Raw genomic sequence first — 27,287 nt, 5'->3', positions numbered from 1 at the left:
AAAAAAAACTTATACACTTCAATGTAAATAATTAGTTCGGGAAAAAAATATTCTCACCATTGTCTCTCACAGCAAGCTGTCAAATTCGTCGTCTTTCCAGTTTAACGGCGGTTGGCATCCAGTTTATTGGTGCATTAACGCCCTCTTCTGTTCCGGAGTGCAGATCAGATGATAGGTTTTCCTACTAAAACCTACACATCTCTCAAATTGTCCCCTAACATTAATATCTACACACACATCATTCATCAAATCCTGCCTAAAACCCCTGCATCCCTTAAAACGTAATAAATATTCTACTCTGTGCCCTAATTAAAGCCACCATATTGCCAACAACTTATCGTTTTGAGATCTCGCGTGGTTATGTGTGATTTGGACAACTTCAAGTTACGCCTCCTACTTCAAGTTACGCCCACTTCAAGTTACGCCCCGTCTTGCAGTCTGCAGACGTAGACGCTTGGAAATCTTAGATAGCTAGCTAATCCAGAATAGGACCTCCTACTTTAGTTTCTACAGGCCAATCCTTGGAAGCACAATGCATATGCTGGGGGAAGGCACTGGGTAGATTGGCGATAATCTTCTGGACTGGGGAGTAGTGAGGTCTCCGGAACTAAGGTACAAATAAGGTAGGACATATTTGATGTTTTTTTTAAATAACGTTTTGTCAGATTTTGTGTCTGTGCTACTGAAACAGAAACCATTCTTATGGTTCACGATCCCATACAGTTTCGCTGTATCTGAGCGACCATTACAGCAACACAAAGACACACAAAGGCAAACGGCCTCAATACAATGAGAACACGGTTATGGTCTATAAACATAAAAGCGTTTCCTAGATTGTCGTTCTTTGCAAACATGTAACGCGCTGCATGTTAGCAGTTTACGTCTGGGTTAAAGCAACTTTTAAAGTTAAAATCACACAAATGAAAATGCATTTCAGCTTCGTTAGCATTAATCCAATTGTTTTGAAATGGTTAAAAAATACAGTAAGGGTCACTGACAGGATTATAAAAGATTCGAAAGCTTTAAAGCACTACAATTCGATCATGTCATCCCACCAGTAAATCAACCGGTAAATATCTAAATGCAGTCTACCGGGTTGTTATTATATCGCGTGTTTATTTCATTACTATGATTAGATTCCGTGCGCTCGTTGTTTGCGATTCACGATGTTGTTGTCACCGGTTAAACCTGTAAAAGTGAAAGCTACTTTTTAAGTGTGCAGCATTCGCGGGCAAAAATTACCCCGCGAGAACCGAGGAGGAGTTCCTTTACTCAATACTCGACACATTTACGCAAGAGAAGCGGTAGGCTTTTTAGTTTTGAGGAAGTCCAACATGAGCCAGATCCTAGGCTCACTAGACTTTAGAATAGAGAACTAGTGATAGCGAAGTGAATGAAGCTTTCACAATTGTATCGGAAAAAGGTTCATGCTTTTTTAAAACTGTTTATGCCGTGGCCATCTAGTGGTCATACAAATAAATAACACATTCCAAAGTGTTATGTTCCTTACAACCAGTGGTTCACATCTGGTTGTACAACTCATTTTTTGGTTTTATTATATTTTATATAAATAATGTTTATTGTCAGAGTCATTCATTTGTGTATGTGTACTGGCACTAAAATAAGTAAAATAAAACATTAATTCATACATTAAATCTATGATCTGTTTATTTTAACTTCAGCCCTTAGACTGATATTTTATTGCCAAAGTTAATTTAAGCTGAATATATAAATTACGATGAAAAAGCAATCCTAAAGCATTATAATGTAAATGAAACGGCGTTGAGGTTCGTTTCGTTTGAATCCAAGTAAACCCGGCTGCAGCCTGCAGATCGAAGCGGGGCTGCACCTGGGGCGGGGTTGCACATGCAGCCCCGCCCCACACCTACTCTGATTGGTTGGATCGTCTTTCAAAGACACATGATAGGAAATGTGTGCGTAGTTGGTGTAGGATGGAGAATGCTGTTTAAAAAGCTAAAAACGCTGTACAGTTTTACAAAGACTTTACTATATTGCAGTTTTTTATTGTTAACTTGACTCACTTTGTCTGATTTATTGAATCAAGATATGTTAGCTGCTGCAAGTTTACTCTTCTTGACCAGATTAATTCACAAATGAATAATTGGGACATTCTAAAAGCACGCTTAACGTGAAAGTACGTGGCTTTATGCATTAAAACAGTGTTTTAAAAAGACCAAACTCAGTAAACAAATAAATAAAATATTCTATTCACAGACAAGCAGATATGAGCACAGAATACGAACATAAAGCGTTTAATTTCCACCCATAACCTGCTTGTCTGTAAATAAAATGTGCTATTAAAAATGTTTACTGAGTTTGGTCTTTTTAAAACACGTTTTAATGCATTACGCCACGTTACGCATTTTCCTTTTAGTCTAATGGTTTTCTATGGGAGGAAAACGCTTAACACGTAATTAAACACATTGCATTCTTTTTCTGGACTCATCTGCCTGTCAGTGAATAGAATGCTTTATTATTAATTTGTTTACTGACTTTGGTCTTTTAAAAACACTGTTTTAATGCATTAAGCCACATTAAACGTAGAATGTCCCGAATCATTCCAGCTGATTGAAAAGAATCGGCTCAATGGTCACAAAATGGATATCGGAGAAGATACTTATTAAAATAAATAGATGATACTTTATAAAGTTTATCTCAATATTTGACAGTGGCTGTGAGACTGCACTAACATAAGAGCACAATTATCATGAAATTGTGTTCGTTACTATAGCAACGGTTTACAGGTATGTCCTTTCAGAATCATCACTGGCCGATAGAAATAAAAGTTTATCGATTTCTTCACTTTCAAATAAAAAGGAGCAGCATATTTTCCTGAAATAAAGGGGAGAAAAAGTCTATGTTTTGCATTGTAGTAAAGAAAATTAAAAGTTTCATAAAAATTGAATTTGCAGACATATTAGACTATTGCAGTGTCATTTATCAACTGCATGATGGATAATTATATGTAACAATAATTGTCTTGTCATGCTATATAAATTAAAACAGTAATGATACACCCCTTTCATTTTCCTTTCTCATACTCTGATGATATGAAATAATCACATTTTCTAAAATTATTTAATTCATAAATCATTCTTCTATCTGAAGACCTGATCGTCTTACTGTGGATAATCAACCCAATTAATTTACTATATTCGTATGTTAGCCTAAAGATCAGCTTAATTTAACAAAACAATCATTTCAGGGACATTGCGAGTTACAGGCTAATGTTTTTTTCTTCTTCTTTTGTGCATTATGAAGGCTTTATAAAACTGTACAGCGTTTTTAGCTTTTTAAACAGCATTCTCCGTCCTACACCAAGTAATGCACACATTTCCTATCATGTAAGTCTATGAAAGACGATTGAACCAATCAGAGTAGGTATGGGGCAGTGCTGCACGTGCAACCTCGCCCTAGGTGCATCCCCGCCTCGATCTGCAGGCTGCAGCCGAGTGCTTCTCTTTAGGCTTGTTCGACTTCATGCAGCTCTGCGCAGACCGATCGTCGGCTGACGTGAAGCAGTGCATGCCGGTTAGAAATTTTGTCCGACTTGATACAGCGCTGACGCCACGTGACTGTGACGTGTGCCGTCAAAGTACCGCGAGAGCGATTCGAGAGTAGCCGGAGAACTCAGCCAGCGCAGCTTCTGAAGAGCGGCTGCACAGGTTCTGATGACGACACAACTGATCCACGATTGGCTGGATTCACTGATGACACCGATTCAGCGTTTCAAGTTTATTGCGAGTCGACTTCAGTTTCAGAAATTCTCATATGGACTTTTAAAACAGTTCAATACGTTTTTATGTCGTCTTCATCTTATAAATCATATTTATTAAATATTGTTTTACTGTATTTACTTTATTGTTAATATAAAGTTTGTGTATGTTTATTTTGCATGACTTTCTTTTTTTATACAGACCTTTTACAGTATTCAGCAGCATAACCTATTCAAATGAGCATTTTTAATAACTAAAATGTTAATCTTAAAAACATACAATCTAATGTGGTCATAAATGTATGCTCCTATACAAATGATATATAATACATTATGTTCCTCCATTTGTTTGGTTTCTTCATATTGTCTAGTTTATTTTGCTGTGTTTCACCTGCATGTGGTTAGCAAACTGCTAACAACTTGCTGTAACTTCAACTTAACAACTTGACAACATTCTGTCCACTTTCAAATAGTTGGTCTAAATCACAATATAAATCCAAACAGAATTGTGCTTTTCTGTATATGAAAAGCAGTGGTGTTATGTTTAAGATGTTAAAAAGAGCTCAGCAGGAGGGTACTGTAAATCTTGTTGCTGAAACCTTCTTAAAAAACACATACCCACCAGGGAATTTTTTTATAGGTTACTTTTATCATTTTGTATTAGCAGAAACACCCATGTCATACTGCTAAAGTATATATCCAATATGTTATCTTGTTTTGGAAGACACCCTTCCAAAACAACACTTATACACACATCTTAAACGCGATCAAGTAAGCAAACGCCACGTGATCTGCCATGACTGACGTAACTGCAGCAAACTACGGGATCCACAACGTGTCCGGCTTCATATCTCCGTTTGCAACTCCTCCCCACCTGCACGCGGCTATTCTCGCCGATCGGTTGCATCCAGCCGCAGCCGATGTCGAACCGAGCGCCAACCTCCCGCTCTCTCTCGTGAGGCCAATAAGGAAGTGACTAAAACTGCAATTCATCGACTGGCCGCTTGAGGCTGGCTGCAAAAGGGAGTCAGTCCCATAGACTCCCCATGTTAAAATGGCCAACTTTACAGCAGGAAAAAACATGTTTACAGCCTGGTTCAAAAATGATTTTGGTCTAAATAGCTCATTTTGCTCTCCATGACAACTGCGAGGGGGGTGGATTTTTTTATAACTCATCCGTTTAAACATTTACTTCGTTACATTTACTTGAGTAATTTTTTGGGGTAACTAATACTTTTCGGAGTATATTTAAAGATGGGTACTTTATACTCTTACTTGAGTAAATTTTGGGGGGGAAATCTGTACTTTTACTTCGTTACTGTGGGCGACGCTCCTCTCGTTACTTTATCTTAATGCAATAAGTGTTATAAATGCTTCAGTTTATTCCAAACGCGCCGTCTACTTTTCTCTGGACAATGAGCGATGCCCATTCGCAAATGATTTATTCTTTTGAGTCAATCCTGTTCAAAGGCTTGATCAAACCAATTGGCAAACGAGTGAATTGGTTCATGAATCAGTTTGAATGAGTCGTTCAGTTCCCTGCCGCACGCGCTGAGCATCTGAAGCGGTTCACTGAGAGTTGTAACGTTTAACATCAGCAGCATTGAAAACGTGGCTATGGAACTGCACTGAATTGAAAGCAAATCTGCAAAGGCTATTATTTGCTAGCGATGGAGATCCTTATTAGATGAACACCGCGTGTGCTGTCTACTGTTTAACAGGTAATAACTTGGGCTACATTCGATTAGAGTAGCTACACTATACCACTGTGAATTTGTTGTTCGTGTGTGGCTTATAAGACTTCCCGTCAAGTTGAATGCAGCTTCCAAAAGACAAAAAATAGCCGATTAAGTTTTTATTAATTAATTTTAATACAATCACACTGGTGCAAGTAGGCTACGTTCAGCAAGACATATCATCAGCTGCTAAATTCAGTTCTGTGATTGCTTGCTGGCGCTGAGCCAGAGATAGATGTGTTTTACAGCACTGCGCATTATAACCAATCAAACATGATTCTTTTGAGCTTATTAAAGCATTGGCCAATCAGAGGTGTTCAGATGAGTCATCGCTGAAATGCCAGTTCCTCCTTCACTCGCTCGCTGACTGAATACCTCTTTCTGGCGAATTCTCTCGTCAGAAACAACAAAGTGCAGATGTGTGTACGAATCTTTAATTAAGATATTGATTTCACAGTGTTAACAGTTTCAGTGATTTTAATGGGAGTTTCTGAGAGTGATTGAAATCTGGACTTGTCAGTGAAAATGATCTTTAATAATGTAAATGTTATTTGTTCTCTTTCTGAACAATGAAAGATTAGTAGCAATATTTATATCACATTAACTTTCAATGTTAAATTCACATTTAATATAAAGTCGGTCGTATTAAAAATATGTTATGGCATGAAACCTATATCTGTTACTTAAACAGACAGGGTTTTATAATAAATTACATAAATTGGAGTAAAGGCTGATGAAATATATACATTTATACTCACACACATACATTACATACATTTTATCTATATATCTAAATAAAAATAGGCTCAGTATATATGACCCAAAGTAACTAGTAACTAACTACTTGAGTAGATTTTTTATCCGATACTCTTTTACTCTTACTCTAGTAACTATTCAAGACTAGCACTTTTACTTTTACTTGAGTAAATATTTCTAGAATTACTTTTACTTTTACTTGAGTACAGTTTTTGGGTACTCTACCCACCTCTGCGTTTAAATTATATTAAGACTTAAAGTTCTGCATAATTAAGGGCGTGGCCACTTGAGTGACAGGGAGATTGCCGCTGCTGACTGACCGTCGCGCTAGGTGGGCGTGGCTACAGCAACTAGCTCCCGCCTTTTTGCCCATTTTTGATTGTCCGGAGGAGTCGCGCGGTGACGCGCTGCCAAGATGGCGACGGCCCGCTCTACACACTTTAGGCTTCAAAAACTCTCTTCAGTAGTCTACGGGTGACGTCACGGACACTACGTCCATATTTTTATACAGTCAATAGGTGTTTCTCAATGTCAAGGATCCTTCCTTGGCAGGACGTGTCCTTCCAAGTCACTTCCTTCAGAGGCTAGGCGAGACTCCTCTTAAGCATTCGGAGAACACGTAAATGGAACAGGCTAGCAAATACACGTAATTGCGTCATTACATCAGTGAAAAGGTCCGTTTGAATAACGCTGTATCGTTAAATTACTTTGGACAACTTAACTAGTTATTTATAAAAGAAATGCAGATGACGCAACCAATTGTTAAATGACAGGTCAGGTTCAGTTAACCATTTGTATTTGTATAATTTACAATATCAATATGGTAGTAATTTGTACTGGCATTTAAACGTTAAACTTTACTTATATTTACTACAGTTATAACAAATGTTTGGTAACGTAAATAAAAACCGTTAACGCTCAGACTCCGCTAACGTTCGACATTTTTGAATTTTTGAACAAGATAGCAAAGCTGCGCGCATAGGATTGTGGGTGATTTGAGAGCGCGAAGGATACACATATGCATCCTTTCCTGTGTATGGGATATTCTTCGAACGAAGGACTCAGTCCTTGGTTGAAATTCCGAGGATCCTTGACATTGGAACAGTCCTTCGACGGATTTCGATGATGTAGCATCCTCGAAATACTGGCTTCCGAGGATCCTTCCTTGACATTGAGAAACACCTAATGTGTCGAACACACCTATTGAATCGGATTCTGAAGCTGTCACGTGGTTTTCAGGTGAATGAAAATTGACGTCATAGATCACATGCCTTTCTCAAAACGAATCAAGCTCCGATACAGTGAGCGCGTTTACATCATGGTTTACATGAAAGTTCTTAAACCGATTATGATTAATAAGCCGAGAGAACGCACTTGGTCATGTAAACGCGGCAACCCGTTTTCTTTTATTGGAGTAAGGTTATAAACGGCGTAAGCATAGTAGTTTTTTGCCTCTTACTCCGATTTTTGCGCGGCATGTAAACGCAATAACCCGCTTTCTGTCGGCTTATCGAAGTGTGCATGTGTGATACGTGACAGGAACAGTTTACTTGCTTTGGCAGGTTACTGAAGTGCATGTAAACGTGCTCAATGCTTCAGTGTGAAATGTGTTTTTTTTTTCTACAAGCTTCAAAGCTTCTGTGTTGAACGTAACATCACTATACAAAACATTTATTAGTCATCATGCCTTTTAGATTAACCTCAAAACATGTATCTCACATGCAACTTTACATGATATAATTGATATGCTTCTGAGATTAGATTCACATTACACATTTTATATGAATCTAAGAAGAGTAACGTCAATTACCCATATGCATAATCTTCGCCCAGCATTATATTTGAAGCAATTTCTTTTTTTCACAATATTATATATAGGTGTTCAAAGTTACCTGGTTGCTCGTTTAGTGTCATACCTTAAATGTAATCTTGAAACCACAAACGCTGCTATGATTTCAAATGTGCAATTTAATTACCTGTGGTTATGATTTATTGTTGCTAATTGCTGTCTCACATGCATATTTTTTTTTTTCTTATGAAAGCATAAGATGGCTACGAATGTAAGTCTGGACCCCAATAACCCTGATGACAAGTGCAGTCGCAATGAAGTTTTGTCCTGGATCAACAAAACATTACAGATTAATTTTACTCAAGTGGAGCAATGTCGTTCAGGTACTGTTTACATTATATTTAGTTAATATCTACACATTGCCAACACCTTTAAACTAAACGTCATTCTTTATTTTTCTTTGCCATGGGTTGTTATTCTTTTTTTTTTTTAATAGGTGCGTGTTTTTGCCAGCTTATGGACTTGCTCTTTCCAGGATCCATCGACATGAGTAAAGTAAAGTTTGAATCCCAAAAGAGGTCTGATTTTATACAGAACTACTGTCTTCTGCAGACAGCTTTCCAAAAATCAGGTGTAAAAGAGGTCAGATTAACCTTAATCTATTCTTTTACTCCCAGTAATCATCCTGCATATAAAATTGTGAATGTTTAAGTTGATATGTGTAAATTTGGTTGTATTTGTTATATTGTTGTTATTCTGTTTAGTCCCGTAAATGGTACAGAAACTACACGCTGGATATTTAAATATGAATCTTGTATAATTTTTGCGGAGTAGGTTATCTTCCAAACTCTTTTCAGAATGTTGACTTTCTCCATTTTTTTGGATGCCTCTTTCAGCCAGTCCCTGTGAAACCGCTTCTCACAGGAAAGTTTAGACCCAATTTCACTTTTCTGAAATGGTTCAAGAAATTTTTCTTTGCCAATGAGAGGCAAGGGAGAGAGTACAACCCAGTTGAAGCTCGTAATGGTCTGGATATTGTACAAGTAGATGACCCTGTTAAGTCTCCAAAATCCTGGAAAAACCAACGTGAATCTGGTGAGCCTCCAGTTCAGTTTTAATTTTATTATTTATTTTTATATTTTTATATATTATTATCTTTTTTAGTATGGAGATTATGACTTGTATTTGATTCAGTTTTCCCACAATCATGGAAAATGTTAAAATATGCCCCAATATCTATAGAAACATCAATAGGACTGGGAAATCAAAATCAATCAATATACTATTCCATCACAACACTGATGTAACTTGTTTTCCATTTTATACAGGCAGAGTAAGAGACGAATCTGACAAAGACATGGAATTGAATGGAAGGAGGCGACCTTTTGATCTTAAACGACACCAGCAGACTCGGAAGCATATGAAGCATGAGATGGGAGGATTAAATTCATCTGGTAGAAAGTTGATTGAAAACTCTATTTCCTATAGTAAAACCATGCTGCTTTTTATTCAAAACCATTGCCTTTCCAATTTACCCTCAAAGATCAACAAGGTCTCCCAACGTACTGCAAGCTACATCCTCGGCCTAAATTATCCAAATGATATTGTTTCTGCTTGTAAGATCAATTCATACTGTATCTACATATACGGACAGGTGCCACTTGACGCAGAGAACATAGAAAGGAGCTCCTGCCATGCAGTTCTAGTCGGCTTTTTTGAGGAAAAGCTATCAAAATATTGTATCCGTCTGCTTGATGTCTTTCAGGCTGAAGATGGTAGCTCTGTATCTGGATGTTTACTCAATGTCCTTCGGAAGTTTGAGCTTCCTGCTAACAACATGGTAGCTCTCTATGTTAATGACCAAGAACAGACCTCAAGAAGTGTTGTGTCGCAGATTCAGGAGCTCAACCCACAGGTGATTGATCTTGGTGGACTTTACCACGTACCTGAATCTGCCTGCCGTGCTGGCCTAAAGGCGCACTACAGTCAGGTTCAGGAACTTATTGCAGACATATATGAGCACTTCTCAACTTGCTCCACCAGCAACGACAACTTCAAGATGCTGTTTGCGGGCATTGATGAACTAAAAGACACCAGCACTCCTCTCTCAGACAGTTGTGAGGAGTTTTGTGTGCTTGTTCAAAGGATGCTTGGAATGTGGAGTGATTTGGTATCATACTTTAGTTCCTGTGATGAAAATAATGATAAAGTTAAGCAGATTTGTTCGCAGTTGGAGAATCCTAAAATTAGGATCACCTTGATGTTTCTGGATCATGCTCTTAGACCACTCCGTGCCTTCGACCAGCACCTGCAACAAAGCAAAGGCTCTGTCCGTGCTGATCTTGTCCAGATCCTTCGAGAAGCAAGTGTGCTCCTACGTTCTTATGCTTGTAGTTTTCTTCGCCCTCAAGCGGTTATACGCTACCTGAAGGAACGAGACCCAGCCCTCCTGGAGAACTCAACATTCTGCCTTCCTGCTACTGAGCTCAGTCTAGGTGGTGCGGTGGAAGACTTCATCTCCACCAGAGAAGAAGAACTAGCAGATTACCTGAACGTGTTTCATGATGAGTGTTTAGCTTTCTACAAAACTCTTACAACCTCCATTGCTAACAGTCTACCTCTGAGCGATAGTGTCCTGAGGGGCATTTCACAACTCCTCAGCCCGGCAGGAAGATTAAAGGTCACAGGAAATAGTATAGTTGACCTTGCAGTACAATTTGGCATCTGCTCCAAACCTGAGGATTCTGCTAAGCTCAAAGATGAGTTCTTGGAATACCAGCTTGTAGAGGATGAAGAAGACACATCTTCAACCATTACTCTGGAACGATACTGGTGTCATGTGCTCAAGTCTTTACCACCAGAATCTATCTTCAAGAGACTTGTCCACTCTTTTTTGGTTTTGCCCTGTCCATCTCTTGAAGCAGAAAAGATCTTTGCACAGGTATCTATCTGTCATTCTACCATTTTATCTATGTATCTCAATTTTGTAATGTGTTTAAAACAGGTTTACTTACACACAGGCTGTTGAAAATGGGGATGCTGCTAATTGGGATGATAGTTCAAGTGAAAGTGACTCAGAAATGGCGAAAGATCTGGATTCCAATGATGACTCTTCTTTAGAGCACACTGAAGGCAAGATTTCTCCTACCAGAAATGGGAGAATAGAAAAAAAAAGAAGCAGCACATCAGGTAATTTGTCCTAAACACCTTCCTTTTTTTATTAAGCAAGGCAGCAACAATCACTGGTAAAAAAAAAAAGAAATGCACCAAAAACAATTTACATTGACAATGAGTAGGTTTACAATAACAACAATATTCCAATATTAACACGATTAAGACAATACTCTGATTAAGAATCTACCATGTACACAGAGATTTTTGATTAGCTTAGTCCGGCTAAAGTTGTACTCGAAGTAAACACAAATCGAATTAAGATATGCGGAGTATTCTTGATCGCCTTATTGAGGGGCAATATAGACATATACACACCTTAGTCACACTATTACCATCATGTAGGACTTTTTGCAGCATTTTGCGACAGGATACACACACAACAGTGGTCAGCCATTTGACGGCAAACAAAAGAGCATGGCTTCAAGCAAGAAGGCACATTTTGATCCATTGTTGGCTGTTACACGTATACCATGACATATAATTAACTTCACTTGAAGCTTTCGTAAAATTAAAAATAAAACACCCAAAACTGTATAGCACTGAAGACTTAACTTAATGTTGATACATGTAAAACGGGAACATGAAAGGAATATTCTAAAAGCAATGTTAAGCATGTAAACACCTTAATCATAATATTGTCTTATACAGAATAAGGTAAATAATTTGATTCCTGATGTCCGTGTAAACGTACTCAATGAAATGTATCCTCAGTCTCCAGCAATATTTGAGAAACCTGAAAAAAAATCTGCCTTCAAAGCAAAAAAATAAAATGCTCACAGACCCTTTAATAAATATATAAGTTCTGGAATTTAGGGCGTACAGGTTTTTTATTAATTCATCTGAATGCTACATTGTGCTTTCAAGGTAAGTATGTGCTACTATGATGAGCACTGGTGAGGAAGAATTAAAAACGTTCTAATCATTGGACTAATCATTGGCCTTTGTGAGGTTCATGGCATTCATTTTGAAAGAAATTAAAAGTTGCGTTGCTAAGGAAAAAGTTTGGATCAGATCAGATTATGTCAGAGCAGGCTGACAATGGCTTTTTCTTTTATTGTGGGAAGCAGTCATTGGACACTGCCAAGATCATTAGCGGCTCCAATATAATAAAAAATTCTGGGTGTATTAATGATTTATAACTAAACTTACGGCTAAGTGGGTGGTTCTTAGCCAGAAAAGGCTATAAAGTGAAGCCAGCCTTATGCCGCCAGCCAGATGTCTAGCTCTGCAAGACTAATATCTTGATTAAAGTATGAAGATGTTGAAACATCTTCTGGCTTGCATGTTATTAACACAGGCTCTAAAAAATGGTTCTTCTCATATTACAATGTTACTTTCCCAGTGAATTGTCATGGATTAATTTAGTGTTATCATGTAATTTACATAATAGGAACTATCAAATTGTAATTATATGAATTTTTTTGTATAGCTGTATAGTGCAGTTAAAGTTCTATTCAGTCAGATCCAGCAGAGGCTGGTTAGATTGATGTAAACAATGTGCTGTTTTCCAGACATGGTTCAACACTCAAACACAGTGAAGCCGTGTGTGGTGCAACTGGAGAAGATCACCAGTCAGAGAGGTGTGAATGAAATGTTTAAGAGGTTCTAGAGCAGCTACAGAATAATGCTTTACGATCTCAAATGCTTCTGGTGGCAAACTTCTGTTGGTCTAAACTTTCTTCCATTGCTTCCACCCTAAATGCTCAAGAAAGTTGATCCATTGCATTGAAATTGCAAATGTAAATGCTCTGTCTGTCTGTGCTCAAAGTAATGTTAATTGTTGCTTTGTTTATCCACCTCAAAATATATACATTTATACTTGACTGTTCAATTTAACTGTTTAAAATATGTTATTTCCCCGCAGAAATGGACTTAAGGAAAGATGGAGCCAATGATGGTAACTGGACTAGTAGCACATTACATGAGGTATTATAACTGGAGAACAGCTGTGGCTGAGAAATAACTTTCAACTGTTTTTCTATTTTTATAACTTTTAAAATGTCTTTTATTTCTGTGTTGGCAAAAATGAATTTTATTCTTCAATGTCACACGATCCTCCAGAAATCATTCTAATATGCTGATTTGGTGCTCAAGAAACATTTCTTCTTCCTCTCCTTCTTCTTTCCTAATAGGTAAACGGTTGTGCTGCCCAATAATTTTTTTCTTCTTTTCGGACTCTTTGATAGAAACCTTAAAATAAAATCATTATTGTAAATTGAAATGTTTTTTTAACATATTACACTTTTGATCCATTTGAATAAAAGTAACAAATGGTTATTGGCAATACTGATAATTTGGCCTTTTCAACATATCAGTCTATCACTTATTATAGCAGTCTAATTGTCATGCGTCTGGCAGTGAATACTTTTGCTGAATTCTATTTCACATTGTATAGAGATGAAGTAGACTAAGACGGATTATGACAGGAAAAAAATCACCGGAACACACACACAAACCAACTGTATCACCACACCAACATCTCGATTTAACATCTTTCTTTCCTTTTCTACATATCTGTACTTTAGCACCCAGATACTAAGTACTTCATAATGGTAGTCATGTGACCTGATTGACAGCGTACATGTGTGTAATTTGTGTGCATATGTATGGGTCTATAGGGCTCAGTTAGGGGAATATACGGTTGGGACAGCAGCTTACGGCAGAAACCACAGGAACGTACAGTCTTTCAGGCTGGTACAGGCACCTGGAGCAAACCGGTGAACCCTGACAAGAACACCAAACCAGAGGTGGTATGTACCTGCCCAGGTTAAGATTCAGTGTATAGGGGGTCCGCTTCATTTTTTTTCCATTTAGGCTCTCTTTATTACATTGAGCTGTTTTCATAAGCGGTGGATGCTGCTTTATGAATGAGTCTGCTGGTTTTCTTTCCGGATGGTAGATTAGTCTCTGGAGTCTTCGTCTTCATTTTCATCTCACGTGCCTCCTGTAGCTATGTGTTTGTGTCTGTTTTTCCTCTGTAATTGCCTTGCTAACATTTATAACATCATCTTCTCCATTATGTTTTTTTTATTATGCTGCTCAGTGTTTACTTATGTGTGTGGATTTAATACATGTAGATTTCTCACTGATGTATCTGATCTACTAATTGAAGGTTAAGAACAATGCTCGTTCATCCTCAACAAGTTCGTCCCTGAGCCCCAGACCTGGAAAGAGAGAACAAACGTACAATGTAAGTCATGAAGGTTTCTAAATATCTCTTTAATCTCACTGCAAACATGACTGTTACTTTAGTCTAGTACCCATGCCAAGTAAACTTCAGTTGTGTTTTATATGATTTGCATTGATTAATTTAGCAGACATTATTATCTCAATTGCATGTCATTGCATACAGCATGCTGAACATGCTCTGAAGTATTTCTGTAATGTGAAGACTTGAAGTAATATTTGACCCCAAAATGAAAAACTGCTAAAAAAAATGTACTCCCTTGGCCTGAGGGTGTGTACATTTTCAGCATGTTTTCATTTTGGGGTGAATATTATGAATATTATACATTTGAGTGATATTATTTTGGTTTACTTTAGATTGCTCTTAGATTAAAAAAGTTATAATCACCTTGCTTATAGTCACTCCGCTGTTGATCGAATAAGACAACCATGTTATGAATGTAACATGTAGTATTGACTTTCTGTTTCTCTCTGTGCAGGATGGAAAAGGATATGCCATTGGAGAGCTTGTGTGGGGAAAAGTAAAGGGCTTCTCCTGGTGGCCTGGACTGGTGGTGGCGTGGAAGGGCAGGGTGCTTCCTGTGTCTATGAGGCGTGTAGAGTGGTTTGGAGATGGCATGTTTTCAGAGGTTAGGAGTGTTTGTTTGCCTGCCTTTTCCTGATTCTCATCTGATAGATACTTCCTCTTACTCCTTAAAGTATCCCTTTCATGTTGAAGCATGTTTCTCTTGTTGATCTTAGATTCATACAGAGGGACTGCTGTCTTTCGCTGAATTTACAAAGTGCTTTTATAGTAAATCCTATGAAGGTCTGCCTACCTACAAGAATGCCATCTATCAAATCCTAGAGGTACAGTGGAAAGATAATTATTAGCCATTCTTTTAAAAACTAGGATTGGGGATTGAGAACCAGTTCTTATGTTTATTCTTATTCTAGTGTTGCGTTATATTGTTGTGTTCTTGTGTAGTTGGCAGCGGTGCGCTGTGGGAAGACTTTCCCCCCTTCTGAGAAGAAAGGGGAAGAGGTGAAGGCTATGCTGGATTGGGCATTTGGAGGCTTCCAGCCCACAGGTCCTGATGGCTTTTTGCCTCTTGTGGGTATGTAAAAAAACAACAAAGAATGTGTTATTGCAAAAACAGTTGGTGAATGACATTAGTATTGAAAGCTAAAAATTACAAAGACTACAAGAGTGACAACACAGTTGTGTGATTGAATTGCATGAAAGTGATCTAATAAGCAAAATCTTGATCTAGGTTGATCAACAACAGTCACTTCTGCTTTTTCCATTTCACAGACAGCTCTACCAGTAATAAAACGGAGTCGGATTCCTCTGTGTCTGATTGTCAGCCTCCAGCCAAGAGGAAGTATGTCACCAAGAACAGACAGTCAACTCAGGATTACAACAGAGGTGAATTATAGACCAATCTGTGTATAGGCCAGAACTTTGCCATAAAGAGAACAAATCATGTTTTTATTTCATAAAACAATGAACTGCAGATTATTAGTGTGTTTTTAGGCATGTACATAATTTTGGTGAGAAAACATACCTATGTTTTGTTTTCTTCTCAGATCAAATGGTCAAGGAGGTAACCGTTAAAGGCAGAAACATTGAAGGTAAATCACCCTGAAATTTCTCAAGTTCATAATTTGATTTTATTAATGAAGCTATTCTAGGGCTCAACTATAATTTACATTCACCAGAAAACTTGGTGAAATTAAGAAATTGTATAATTATGGCCTGAAATCCCTGTATGAAAAAAATATGGACATTAATACAACTTAATTAAAGGCTGTAGTAAAATTGTGGAAATAAAGTTATACTCAGCTCTAAAATATTTAAATAAAATGTAATTTTCTTCATAAAATTAAAATATAAAAAATTTGGTAAGGGTGTGCAGATTCATTGGTCAAAAAGATGTGGAAACACTTCAGATTAAATTTATACTTGGACTGTCAGCATTTTCATAGCTTTTATTTTATCATTTTATTTTTAACAGCTTATTTTTGCCTTTAGGACATTCTTATTATACTCGTATTGCTTGTATTTCACCAATACATTATCATGTATTTTAACTGAATGTCTGTTTTCATTGTTCTTTCTCCAGATTTCTGCCTGGCCTGTGGAAATGACAACGTTGAAATTTTCCATCCTCTTTTTAAGGGAAGCCTTTGTTTAAAGTGCAAGGTATGAATCGATTCTAGTGTCTTTTTTAGTGCGGAATCATAAAATTAACAAGCTACTTACTATTTGCTGGCCGAAGTGTCATTTTATTTATTTTTTTCCATTTTCTGTGTTTGTGTAGGAGAACTTTACAGAGACGCTGTACAGGTATGATGAGGATGGCTATCAGTCGTACTGCACCATCTGCTGTGCTGGACTAGAAGTCATACTTTGTGGAAACGCCAGCTGCTGCAGGTTTAAACTCAAACTTACGTGAACTTAAACCTTAATGGCATGTTAACCAAACAGATTGTGTGACCATCTTTCTCTTTTTTCACTCTGTTCAGGTGTTTCTGTAAAGACTGTTTGAATGTGTTGGTGGGACCAGAGACATTCGATAAGCTAAAGGAGGTTGACCCATGGAGCTGTTACATTTGCCAGCCCTCTAAGTGCTACGGCGTGCTCAAGCTCAGGCCTGACTGGAGTGTTCGTGTCCAGGAGTATTTCGCCAATAACAGTGCCTTTGAATTTGTGAGTGTCATTCTTATCCTCCTTGTTTTAAGTATCCAACTAGCCATATTCATATTTTGCTATTTGCATCAGCATTTTAATATACATTGGTATTCAAAAGTTTGGCCTTTCTAGGACTTTTTAAAAATTAGAGTCTCAGGATGCATTTATTGAATCAAAAATACAGTAAAAACAATAATATTGTGAAATAATGCTATTGTAGTTCAAAATAACTTTTCTATTTGAATATATTTTAAAATGTAATTCCTTTTATGACAAAATCTGTATTTTAATCAGCCATTAGTTTACTTATCAGTGTCCCATGATCTTTCAAAAATCATTATATGCTGATTAAGGAAAACTGGAAAAACCAGAATGATGTTTTAATATGAAGAACCCTGTTTTTTTGTCCTTATTTTAGGAGCCACATCGAGTGTATCCTTCAATTCCAGCTCATAAGCGTCGTCCAATCAGAGTCCTCTCCCTGTTTGATGGGATTGCAACAGGTCTGCTTGCTTGTTTTGCTTTAATATTAAAATAATATTTCCACCAAAAAAATTGTTTCATGATGTAAGGATAGCCTTCAACATTTCATTTTTGTGTTCTGCAAAAGAAAGTAAGTCAAACAGATATGGAATAAGATGACAAGGAGATTTTGGCTGAACTATTACATTTAAATCTGTTTGAATCAAAAGAAATACTGAAACAGTTTTGGCAATAACTATTTTTGTCTTTGTTTACCTTAAAGTTTGTGCAGTAGCAATGAATTATGGGAGTTGAAGACCAAAACAATTAAATGTATATTATACCAATAATTCCGTTTTTATATACTTGTCTCTCCAGGCTATCTGGTTTTAAAAGACCTGGGTTTTAAATTGGGACGCTACATTGCGTCTGAGATCTGTGAAGACTCCATCGCTGTTGGGATGATCAAACATGAGGGCCAGGTTGAATATGTAAAAGATGTGCGCACCATCACAAGGAAACATGTACGTATAGAGCATTATAGCAGAAAAAATGTTTTTATAGAATAGCATCACTCACATTCTTCAAGTAGCATAAGGATTTTAACAGCTAACCAGATTTAATAGCTAAACATTGCTATTTTTATATGGTCTTCCTCATATCCATAAGAATGAGGGGAAGTCTAAAAGATCTCTTTTGTCGTACCATTTTGTAGCTGGCTGAGTGGGGGCCATTTGACCTCCTGATTGGTGGAAGTCCTTGTAATGACCTGTCCATGGTGAATCCAGCCAGAAAAGGTCTTTTTGGTAAGATATTTTTTCTTCTTCTATTTTATGCTGATGTGAAACTTCTGAGCATAGTCTTTAGTATTAGAAGTTATTTATATAACCATTTTTAAAAAGGATCAATTTGTCATCTCCTTTCAGAAGGTACAGGTCGACTGTTCTTTGAATATTACCGCATGTTAACCATGATGAGGCCTAGAGAGGATGATGATCGCCCCTTTTTCTGGCTCTTTGAGAATGTAGTAGCCATGAGTGCCCATGACAAGGCTGATATCTGTCGTTTCCTGGAGGTAAAAAAGACTTTTTCCTTTTTTTCCATCAGGCCAGCTAGAAATGTGGTCACCATAAGTGAAATTTTGCAGATATTAATGGGCAAAAATGTCCACTGTAGTGATGTATGAAGCACAGCAGAAGTCACGTTCAAACCAATCAAAACTCTGGTTGAACTTGAACCTGATGCAAAATTTGCATGGAAAAATCTATTGCCCTCACAAGATATTCCATTTTGCTTGGATTCTTATTAAAAAAGCTGGACTTTGTCAGCAATGAATGGCCAAACAACACTAAATGTGAACGCACCTTTAGACATTCTATCTTACTCTCATGAGCATGTTATTGTTGTCGTTGTTAAAGATGGTTATGAATTATCATGCATTTATCTGTTTCCAGTGTAATCCTGTGATGATTGATGCTGTGAAAGTAAGCCCAGCCCACAGAGCCCGTTACTTCTGGGGAAATTTACCTGGAATGAACCGGTATAAATGCAGGCACACACACACTTTATCTTTAAAAATAAAGCGCACCTTTATGGAAATGTATGCATGTTCAGTAATAGATGGTTGCATTCACAAATGAATGTGACTGAAAACTTGATTTTGTGTTTGTAGACCACTTGCTACTTCACTCGCTGATAAAGCAGATCTGCAGGACTGCCTGGAGGTTGGACGAACTGCAATGGTAAACACTTTTATTATGTCTTCTAACTGAAAAATTTTGAAATTTTTTGCATCAAATCAAAGAAATCCACAAATACAAATTTTCATTTGTAGTTTTAGTATGCATTAGTCCTACAAAGTATACATATTAGTGCCAGGAGTCTAGGCTCAACTAAGTTAGATATTAGCAGGTCAAAACCAATCACGTCTTATTTTAAAAAAACAATTTACTCCACAACTGTATCATTACTGTATCCTCAGTTCAACAAAGTTCGCACTATCACCACCAAGTCCAATTCCATCAAACAAGGGAAGATGGGACCTCTGCCAGTCACCATGAACGGAAAAGAGGACTATCTTTGGTGCACTGAAATGGAGAGGTCAGATATGTTTATATTAATTGAATTTTACTCAAAGTTTCAGAGGGTTTGTTTAAAAAGCGGCATACATGTGGATCTTAACAAAATGACTGATTTTTTTTCTTTCCTTTTTTTTCCTGCACTCAGAATATTTGGGTTCCCAAAGCATTACACAGATGTGAATAATATGGGGCGGGGACAGAGGCAGAAGTTGCTTGGGCGGTCCTGGAGTGTTCCCGTGATCCGACACCTCTTTGCCCCTCTGAAAGATTACTTCGCTTGCGAGTAAAACCAGTGTCTGGTCCAGACAGCACTGGCACTGGTGGTCCAAATCGAGTCTCTCAGATATATGAAATTGATGATATTTTTTTTTTTCTGCAGATTCTGACCTCACAGAATATCTTCCAATTTTAATCTTACATTTGTTCTAAACGTTCAGTAAGCATGTTTTCCTGACGATTTATCCTTGGAATGCACAGACACTTTTGGATTGGATTTTGAACATCTTAAGTACTGTCGTTTTTAACTTGTTTACTTTTAAAGTGATTTTATGCTGGAGAGAGCCACACAATACTCAATCCACTACCTCAGTGCCATTCTGTGATTGGTTCATTGTCTGGAGGAATGCCGCTTTATGCCTATTTATAATTTAATGAATAAGTTAAAGTTAGTTTGGTTTAGTTTATCAGTTTTAACCTTTTGTCAGCTTTTTATATCACATTTTTACACTAGATCGTTTCCCTGTTTAGGAATAAACATGTCCTGTTGTTAAATATTACATAGTTTCATCATTTTTAAAATGATGATTGGTATTGTTGTCATCCCACGGTGCTGTTTTGTAATGCAGAATTGTTGACCATCATGATAACTGTACTAAGCCAACACTTAAATATTTTCTTATTTAGCAACATTTTTTTAATGGAAGTGTGTTAATACACACTGGAGATGACTTGGGTTTTAAACAGCATTTTGTAGGAATACATGCAATCTTGTAGTGCTCTATGTATTTAGAAGCACAAATGTTGTCTGTGCCATTATATTTTAATAATTGATAGATGTGAGCTGACAGTAACCTTCTAAAGCTTTACCCTTAAAAAGAAAAAGTAATCTTGATTATTTTTGATCAATTTATAGAGCGGCGTTGCCATTTTAAGACTACTTTTTTGCCTTGAGCTAGCATTTTATACCATACTGTAATAATTTGACAACAGACAAGTCATCAACTTGTGGGATTAATGATTTAATCACATTTTGCCCCATTTCTAACCTGTACGCACTTCTGATTTGAAACTGTTGGTTCAACCTGGTCACTGCAGCATTGATTTGTGCTTTTTTTTTTTGGTGAGGATTTAGCATACCACAATATCGAAGTCACTGTGTTAACTTTGAAGCCTTTTTGTACAACATGGTGCAATGTGATCAAGGGCTTAAACGGAATAAGTGCCTACACATTGATAGGCTATATTGTTATGTAGAAGAAAAAAAAATAGTTGAACTGATTGTGACTGGCATGACCTTTTAAAGGGAAGAATTTTGGCTACTTTGCATTTGTCTAGTGCAAGTGGCCAAATTTTATCTTACTTTTGAAATGTCTCCGAATACATTTCGTTATCAATTGTGTTCCACTGTCAGTGTAAAATTAGGTGCTTCATAATGTGTGTATAAATACTGTTTTCATTGTAGTTGTTTAGCATGTGTGTTTTCAGCATTATGCATATCATGGTGATTTGTGGTTCTGACTTTGTCACAGGTCAAATCTAGGGTGACCATACATCCTCTTTCTATTCCTGGACATATTCTCGCTGGGTTTCTAAATTGCCTAAATTGTCCGAGGTTTGGCTTTGTTTGGACATTTAAGGCAATTTAGAAATCCCGGCCAGGACATGCTTATTGAAATACAGTCACCCTAGTTAAAGCTGATTTTCACATGACACCAAGAGACTTAAACTAAGCTTTTTTTTTACATTTTAGTTAGGCATGGGCCAGCTTGAGGTGTGTGTGCTTTGGTAAAAGGTCGATAACTGGATCACCTAAGTCTTGATGCCTTTTGGATGTGTATGTCTTGTAGCAAAGCTTTAGAAATTCCAAGTAAGACCTGTGTTGGTGCTGTGTTACATGTAATTGATGTAAAATGATGGGCCATTTGTAATTCAAAGGTGCAGTATTGTGTCATAAGAAATAACTCCCTCAGGTCTTCTCAACACCAGCAGACCTCATAGGACCCTGATCTATAAGGTCACACTTGATTATTTTTATTCAATTCTTTGTGAATAGAATATACTATATATTTGTACCCTTGAAATTGCCCTTAATACCTCTTTTTATTCTCCTGTTGAAAGGGTTTTAAAAAACCCTGATGTCTTTTGGTGCTAAATAAAAAAAGCTAATGATGTATTTAGCTGTAGAATGTTTTCCTGAACCGATGATTTCAAGACAGGTTTTATTTTAATATCTTTTACATGTTATTTTACATGGTCTGTTTACCTAGCTTTAATATTCCATGCTTGTACTAATATCAGTGATGAAAAATAAATTGCACCAACCTTTTTTTTTAATGTCTTTTAGTTTATTTTCTCAACCCACAAAACTAAACTTTCTGTCCTTCAGACTAATGTGTGAAAGTTCTCTTTGCTTTGACTTAATATTTTCTAATAGATTGCTGGTTTAATACTGTGCTAAGAAGCGAGAGATGAATTACACAAATGCTTTAAAATGTATCTTAATAAAAAATAATATTTAATAGATGAGATAAGGTTATAGAATAAGTATCTCACTAGATGTTTACAGAAACATAACCGTAATAGAAAATGGAAAATAACTGCAGTGGAAACCCTTTTAAACTGTGATGCTCAGACTTAGAAGAGTCCTGGGAATTAGAAATATTTTTTTAATAGTTTAAAGTGACTTTCAGAGTATCACACACGCAAAGTAGATTAAGTTAGATTAGAAAAAATATACATAACATAAATGTAATGTTTAGAATTTGCATATTTTTTTATTTTAAAACGTTTACCAAAACTTGATTTCTTTAAACTTACATTTTTGTTTTATGCGTTTAATCGTGACTTTTATTTTGTTGTTTATTACTTTTATTTTGACCGATTGAAGTAGTTATTTATTATTTCACATGCGAATGGTGACTTTTATTTTGACATCTGTGAATAGTTTGTAAGCTGCTGTGGTTGCAGGCTTACAGCCCATTTTCCAGCCTGCTGCAGAAGCGGCAATCTACGAGCGGCACGCCGGTGAATCTGCTGCCCGGTTCCCTTGCAAACCATCATAGTTTGGACTTTCAGAACAAAATGTAAGATAAAGGCGTTGATTTGATCTGTGACACGCACAACACAAACACTTTACTGTAAAGAAAAACAATAATTTATTATTACATTTAGTTTCGAACTATACCTATATATCTAATGTTATCATTTAAATGTTCTACATTTAAAAACACAACGGATAAAACATAACTAGAACATTAAGTACTATTACAAATTCTTAAAGATTAACTTAGTTGAAAACTTTAACTGACGTTAAAGAGGAAACGTTCAATCGGAAACCGAACTTTTTTTATTTTATTTAAATAAATATATTTTTATCCCGTAAGTAAATTAATGTAATAGATTTAGAGCTTAAACTCTTAGATGGATATAAATATACAGCCACACATTAAATTTGAAATTAAGTAGGAAGTAAAGATGATGTAGATGGACTGAAGGGTGTAAATGTTTTTAAGGAAATGAGGCTTTAACTAAGATCCTTTTTTTTTTTTTCTTTCTCAAGCAGCTTCAGAGGAATAGTATCGTAGTCTTTAAATCATCGTTTTTGTCCCAGCCATGGCTGTGAACGTGTTCTCCACATCGGTGACAAGTGAAAACCTCAGCCGCCATGACATGCTCACATGGATAAACGAGTCTTTACAGATGAGCCATGCCAAGATCGAGCAACTGTGCTCAGGTCAGTGACCAGCTGTCTGTCCTCTTCACTTCACACTGCCAACTTGAGCACCATTAAATTGCTGACAGGGTTTTAAAAGATAAACATAAAGCTTAATTTGAATTTTGACCATAAAGATTATATATAATAATAGTGGCTTGTATAATGACTTCCATTTGCATGCTGAATTTTTCAATAATATCTGGGTCAGCGGTTATCACAATTAAGTGAGAGAATAGAAAAAGATGAGTGAAAACTGTTTTTGTGTAGGTTGGGACCAGCGTGACTTTTTTTTTCTACTACTTATTTTATGTTATTTTATTTTATTGTCTCTTTATTAATGTGTTTTAAGGTGCTGCTTACTGTCAATTCATGGACATGCTGTTCCCGTCATGTATTCCGATGAAGAAAGTCAAATTCCAGGCCAAACTTGAGCACGAATACATCCATAACTTCAAACTCCTTCAAGGCAGCTTCAAGAAGATGGGTGTTAGCAAAGTATGTCAACCTGTTAAATTCATTAGCACACAAATCACAATCATCCATTTTGATAGACAAAATATATTTATAATTATAATGTGAAGTGCAACTACTTTTTTTACTTGCTATTTTAAAACATTCTATGTCTCCGTGCAGATTATTCCTGTTGACAAGCTTGTGAAGGGCAAGTTCCAGGATAACTTTGAGTTTGTGCAATGGTTTAAGAAGTTCTTTGATGCAAATTATGATGGAAAGGAATATGATCCAGTGGCAGCTCGGCAGGGACATGAAATGCCCTCCAGTCAGAGTCCAGCAACAGCTACAGCTAGCAAGCCAAAGAAACCCAGCTCAGGTAAAGAGAAAAAACCAACAGGAAGTTCTCAGTATCATTGCAGCCTTTCTAAGGTTTATCCTAATAGAAAAAAAACCATATAAATCTACTACTAATGTTTATATAATGGTTAATAATTTTAATAAATAATTATCAACATATCAGTATTTTTGGGTTTATAAAGTTATATAGTTTATATGGAGACTTGCGTTATTGTCGGAAGCTAGCTGTCCTAATGCTAACAGGTGCATGACAGCTGCAGCTGTTATGGATTATGACCCCAAAATATGTGGGTGTGACCCAGTCACACACCACAAGTGTGAGAATAACTGGAGCCTTACGTTGCCTGTGCATGGATTTTTCTCTTCGCTTCAGACACTGGCATCACACCTGCAGTCAAGCCAATGGCCCCTGTTGGTAAGAAATTGAGAACTGTGAGTTTTAGTTCAAGCACATTGTCTACAATGTTGCTTCACCTCTGGGCATTTTTCTCACATTATGGTGATTCCTACATTTCTAAGTGCTGCACATTTTTAAAAGAACAGTCATGGAGTTCAATTTTGGGTCTATGGCATTTGCTGGTGTTATTTTTAAGTTTCTTTTTTTATTTCAGCTTCAATATATATGAAATGAAACCATTTAATTTATTCAATTAGTCAGTTTGAAGCTAGAATAGATCCTTATTCTTAAGGCAGGTTGATAAGCATGTATAGCAAGATGATGGATGTGGTCTTGATGTTCAGCTCCACAGCGTTCAGCCACAGCACCTAAATCTGCACCAAAGGCAGCTCCAGCTGCACCGCGAGGCGCAGGATCAGGCAGTGGCGATGAAGAGAAAGGAGCACTTACTCAGATGGTAAGACTTTACAAGAAATGTGGGTAAATGAAGGGTAAATTCTTTTTTTTAATTGTATGTAGTTTTAAATTATTTGTAATTAATTATAGTTTTTTTTAATTGTTCTTATTTAAAATCTTTTAAAAAATATTTTTACAAAATATTTTTATAGATATTATTTTATTAATGATTATAATCATAATAGTTTATTGTTGTTAAATAAAAATGTATGTAATTCTTTGCTTGCGCTCATCTGAGCAGATAAATGACCTGAAGGCTACTATTGCTGACATGGAAAAGGAACGGGATTTCTACTTTGGCAAACTGCGAAACATTGAGCTCATCTGCCAAGAGAAAGAGGGTGAGGGTGATCCTTCACTGCAAAAGATTGTGGATATTCTGTACGCCACAGATGTAAGTGTAAATCAGTGTTTTTAAAGAAAGTCTCATGCTAAACTGTCTTCAGCCCGCTGAGTTCTGTGGTTTTCTGTCTTTAAACAGGATGGTTTTGTAATCCCCGAGGATGAGGTGGGCGAACCAGAAGAGTTTTGACCAATACAGGGGTGACCGTTTTAAAAAAAAAAAAAGAAAAGTACCCTGCTGGATGCACACAAATGTACATACTGATGGCTGATTCCTGCTGTTCTGCTGAACTTGCTTTTGGTCCATCATTTTGGACTTTGACTTTTGAATGTCTTTTTATTCAGGGAAGTTCTATACCTTGAATTTTCAGCTGTTTTTTTTTTTTTTTTTACTGACCATCAAAAATTATTTTTGTGAATGGAAAATAAAGTACTTATCAAAGGCTGTTTGTATAAAGCAGTCCAATGAGGTCTGACTTGCCAATGACTTAACAAACCCAAGGTATTGTATTCAAACCTGAGCAAGCCATTCTGATCCATTCATTCTGTAACAAACAAAAAACAATACAGCCATCAGGTATCCTTTTGCTGTTATTTAGTTTCTGATCTATACCTTTGACTGCTAACTGAACCATTGTGAGTGAAGTTCACTTCCTCTAATAAGCTCTGAAGCAGGATGTGTGTCAACCTTTTGCATTTCCCTTTTACAAGCACACAAGACCATGAGGAACCACTTGATAGTCATGACACTTTGTCTTAACTGGCAAAAGTTGTTGAGCTGCAAATACCACCACCGTCAGGTAGTTGTTGATGTTAAAAATGAGACAGTTTTTTTTTTGTTACATTTACAATGTATTAAAATAATTTACTGCAAAAATTTATTATTATATACACATTTTTTGTACTTTGCACACACATATTTTAAATATTACTACTAAAGTTCAATGCACTTATAGCTTCATGCACTTTTTGTCAGATTCCTTGTCTGGCTTAAAATCTAAAGGATGACTCCAACTGTATCAGCCTTTAAATATGCGTCATATTGAATTCATATTTAATTTCTAGTATAATTCCTAAAGAAATGTAGTAGGCTAATTTGTTACCAGTCAAGTATGCAACATCAAACAATATGCTAACTGGTAAATTGTAAAATAAATTTTTATAGGCAGATAACGGTTTGCTATCTACATATTTTATCAGTTCTTCAAACAGTTTTTTAAAGAACTGTATTAGAAATGTTTACACATTTCCCATGTATTTGCGAGCATAAAAGATGAGGTTGTCTGAGATAGTACAGATTACCTGTCACCCTATGTTTAAGTCAATTATTAAAAAGTGAGCTCAGAAATTCATCATTTAGGCAATAGGAATCCACATTGGTATAGATTTGGCATAACTATTTATATACAGTTGCCTATCTAAGCAACGGTGATTGCACCTAAACTGACAACAGATAAGTGGGTATTAACTTCTTTTGATCCTGACATAGGGGTCTTAATAAAAACTGATTGTGTTTTCGTTTGTCTTTCTGACTTCACTGGACAATGGGGAAGGCAGACAACTGCATGTTCATGGGAGGTGAGATCCCTCTGTCATCGGAGTTCTTTAAAGGTAAAAAATTTAACACACTGTGATGAAAGGTGCAGAAATCAACCAAACGATGCCTACTGTTAGCTGCTTATGGAGCCTGTGATACAATGCTGAAAATAATTTTTCCTGGATAATGACAGTACATTGTAATGTAAAACATGGAT

General features: G+C 36.6%; 2 protein-coding genes across 6 annotated transcripts; both read left to right on the top strand.

Moving 5' to 3' along the window:
- Positions 1-482: 482 nt before the first annotated feature.
- Positions 483-22,139, top strand: LOC132114626 (DNA (cytosine-5)-methyltransferase 3B-like). 3 transcript variants are annotated; one of them, XM_059522845.1, is made up of 26 exons: positions 483-623; positions 8,271-8,400; positions 8,514-8,659; positions 8,914-9,112; positions 9,346-10,958; positions 11,038-11,206; positions 12,703-12,771; positions 13,056-13,117; positions 13,810-13,941; positions 14,304-14,381; positions 14,857-15,006; positions 15,119-15,226; positions 15,345-15,474; positions 15,672-15,785; positions 15,947-15,991; positions 16,483-16,562; positions 16,681-16,793; positions 16,886-17,069; positions 17,470-17,554; positions 17,892-18,037; positions 18,229-18,319; positions 18,440-18,588; positions 18,968-19,053; positions 19,186-19,255; positions 19,495-19,613; positions 19,740-22,139. In XM_059522845.1, exons 2-26 carry the CDS (start codon positions 8,277-8,279, stop codon positions 19,879-19,881), a joined length of 4,404 nt encoding a protein of 1,467 aa, XP_059378828.1. In that variant the 5' UTR covers positions 483-623; positions 8,271-8,276; the 3' UTR covers positions 19,882-22,139. The 3 variants fall into 3 exon arrangements, with proteins under 3 accessions (XP_059378828.1, XP_059378827.1, XP_059378829.1); XM_059522844.1 differs by having other exon boundaries at positions 506-612; XM_059522846.1 differs by lacking the exon at positions 12,703-12,771 and having other exon boundaries at positions 506-612.
- A 598-nt stretch (positions 22,140-22,737) lies between these two features.
- Positions 22,738-26,002, top strand: LOC132114625 (microtubule-associated protein RP/EB family member 1-like). Of its 3 annotated transcripts, none has more exons than XM_059522841.1 (8): positions 22,738-22,896; positions 23,376-23,546; positions 23,878-24,023; positions 24,162-24,357; positions 24,712-24,753; positions 25,080-25,192; positions 25,433-25,585; positions 25,673-26,002. In XM_059522841.1, exons 2-8 carry the CDS (start codon positions 23,426-23,428, stop codon positions 25,721-25,723), a joined length of 822 nt encoding a protein of 273 aa, XP_059378824.1. In that variant the 5' UTR covers positions 22,738-22,896; positions 23,376-23,425; the 3' UTR covers positions 25,724-26,002. The 3 variants fall into 3 exon arrangements, with proteins under 3 accessions (XP_059378824.1, XP_059378826.1, XP_059378825.1); XM_059522842.1 differs by having other exon boundaries at positions 22,741-22,896; positions 23,373-23,546; XM_059522843.1 differs by lacking the exon at positions 24,712-24,753.
- The last annotated feature ends 1,285 nt before the right edge of the window (positions 26,003-27,287 follow it).

Source organism: Carassius carassius, chromosome 34, assembly GCF_963082965.1.
Source record: "Carassius carassius chromosome 34, fCarCar2.1, whole genome shotgun sequence".
Taxonomy (NCBI): Eukaryota; Metazoa; Chordata; class Actinopteri; order Cypriniformes; family Cyprinidae; genus Carassius; species Carassius carassius.
The sequence above is the reverse complement of the archived record's forward strand: the minus strand, read 5'-3'. Positions and strand labels throughout refer to the sequence as shown.

Coding starts and splice junctions, on each gene's coding strand:
- LOC132114626 (XM_059522845.1), top strand. CDS start 8,277: ATGGCTACGAATGTAAGTCTGGACCCCAATAACCCTGATGACAAGTGC. Junction 8,401..8,513: donor AGTGGAGCAATGTCGTTCAG/GTACTGTTTACA, acceptor TTTTTTTAATAG/GTGCGTGTTTTTGCCAGCTT. Junction 13,942..14,303: donor AGAACACCAAACCAGAGGTG/GTATGTACCTGC, acceptor TACTAATTGAAG/GTTAAGAACAATGCTCGTTC.
- LOC132114625 (XM_059522841.1), top strand. CDS start 23,426: ATGGCTGTGAACGTGTTCTCCACATCGGTGACAAGTGAAAACCTCAGC. Junction 25,193..25,432: donor AAGGAGCACTTACTCAGATG/GTAAGACTTTAC, acceptor TCATCTGAGCAG/ATAAATGACCTGAAGGCTAC. Junction 25,586..25,672: donor ATATTCTGTACGCCACAGAT/GTAAGTGTAAAT, acceptor GTCTTTAAACAG/GATGGTTTTGTAATCCCCGA.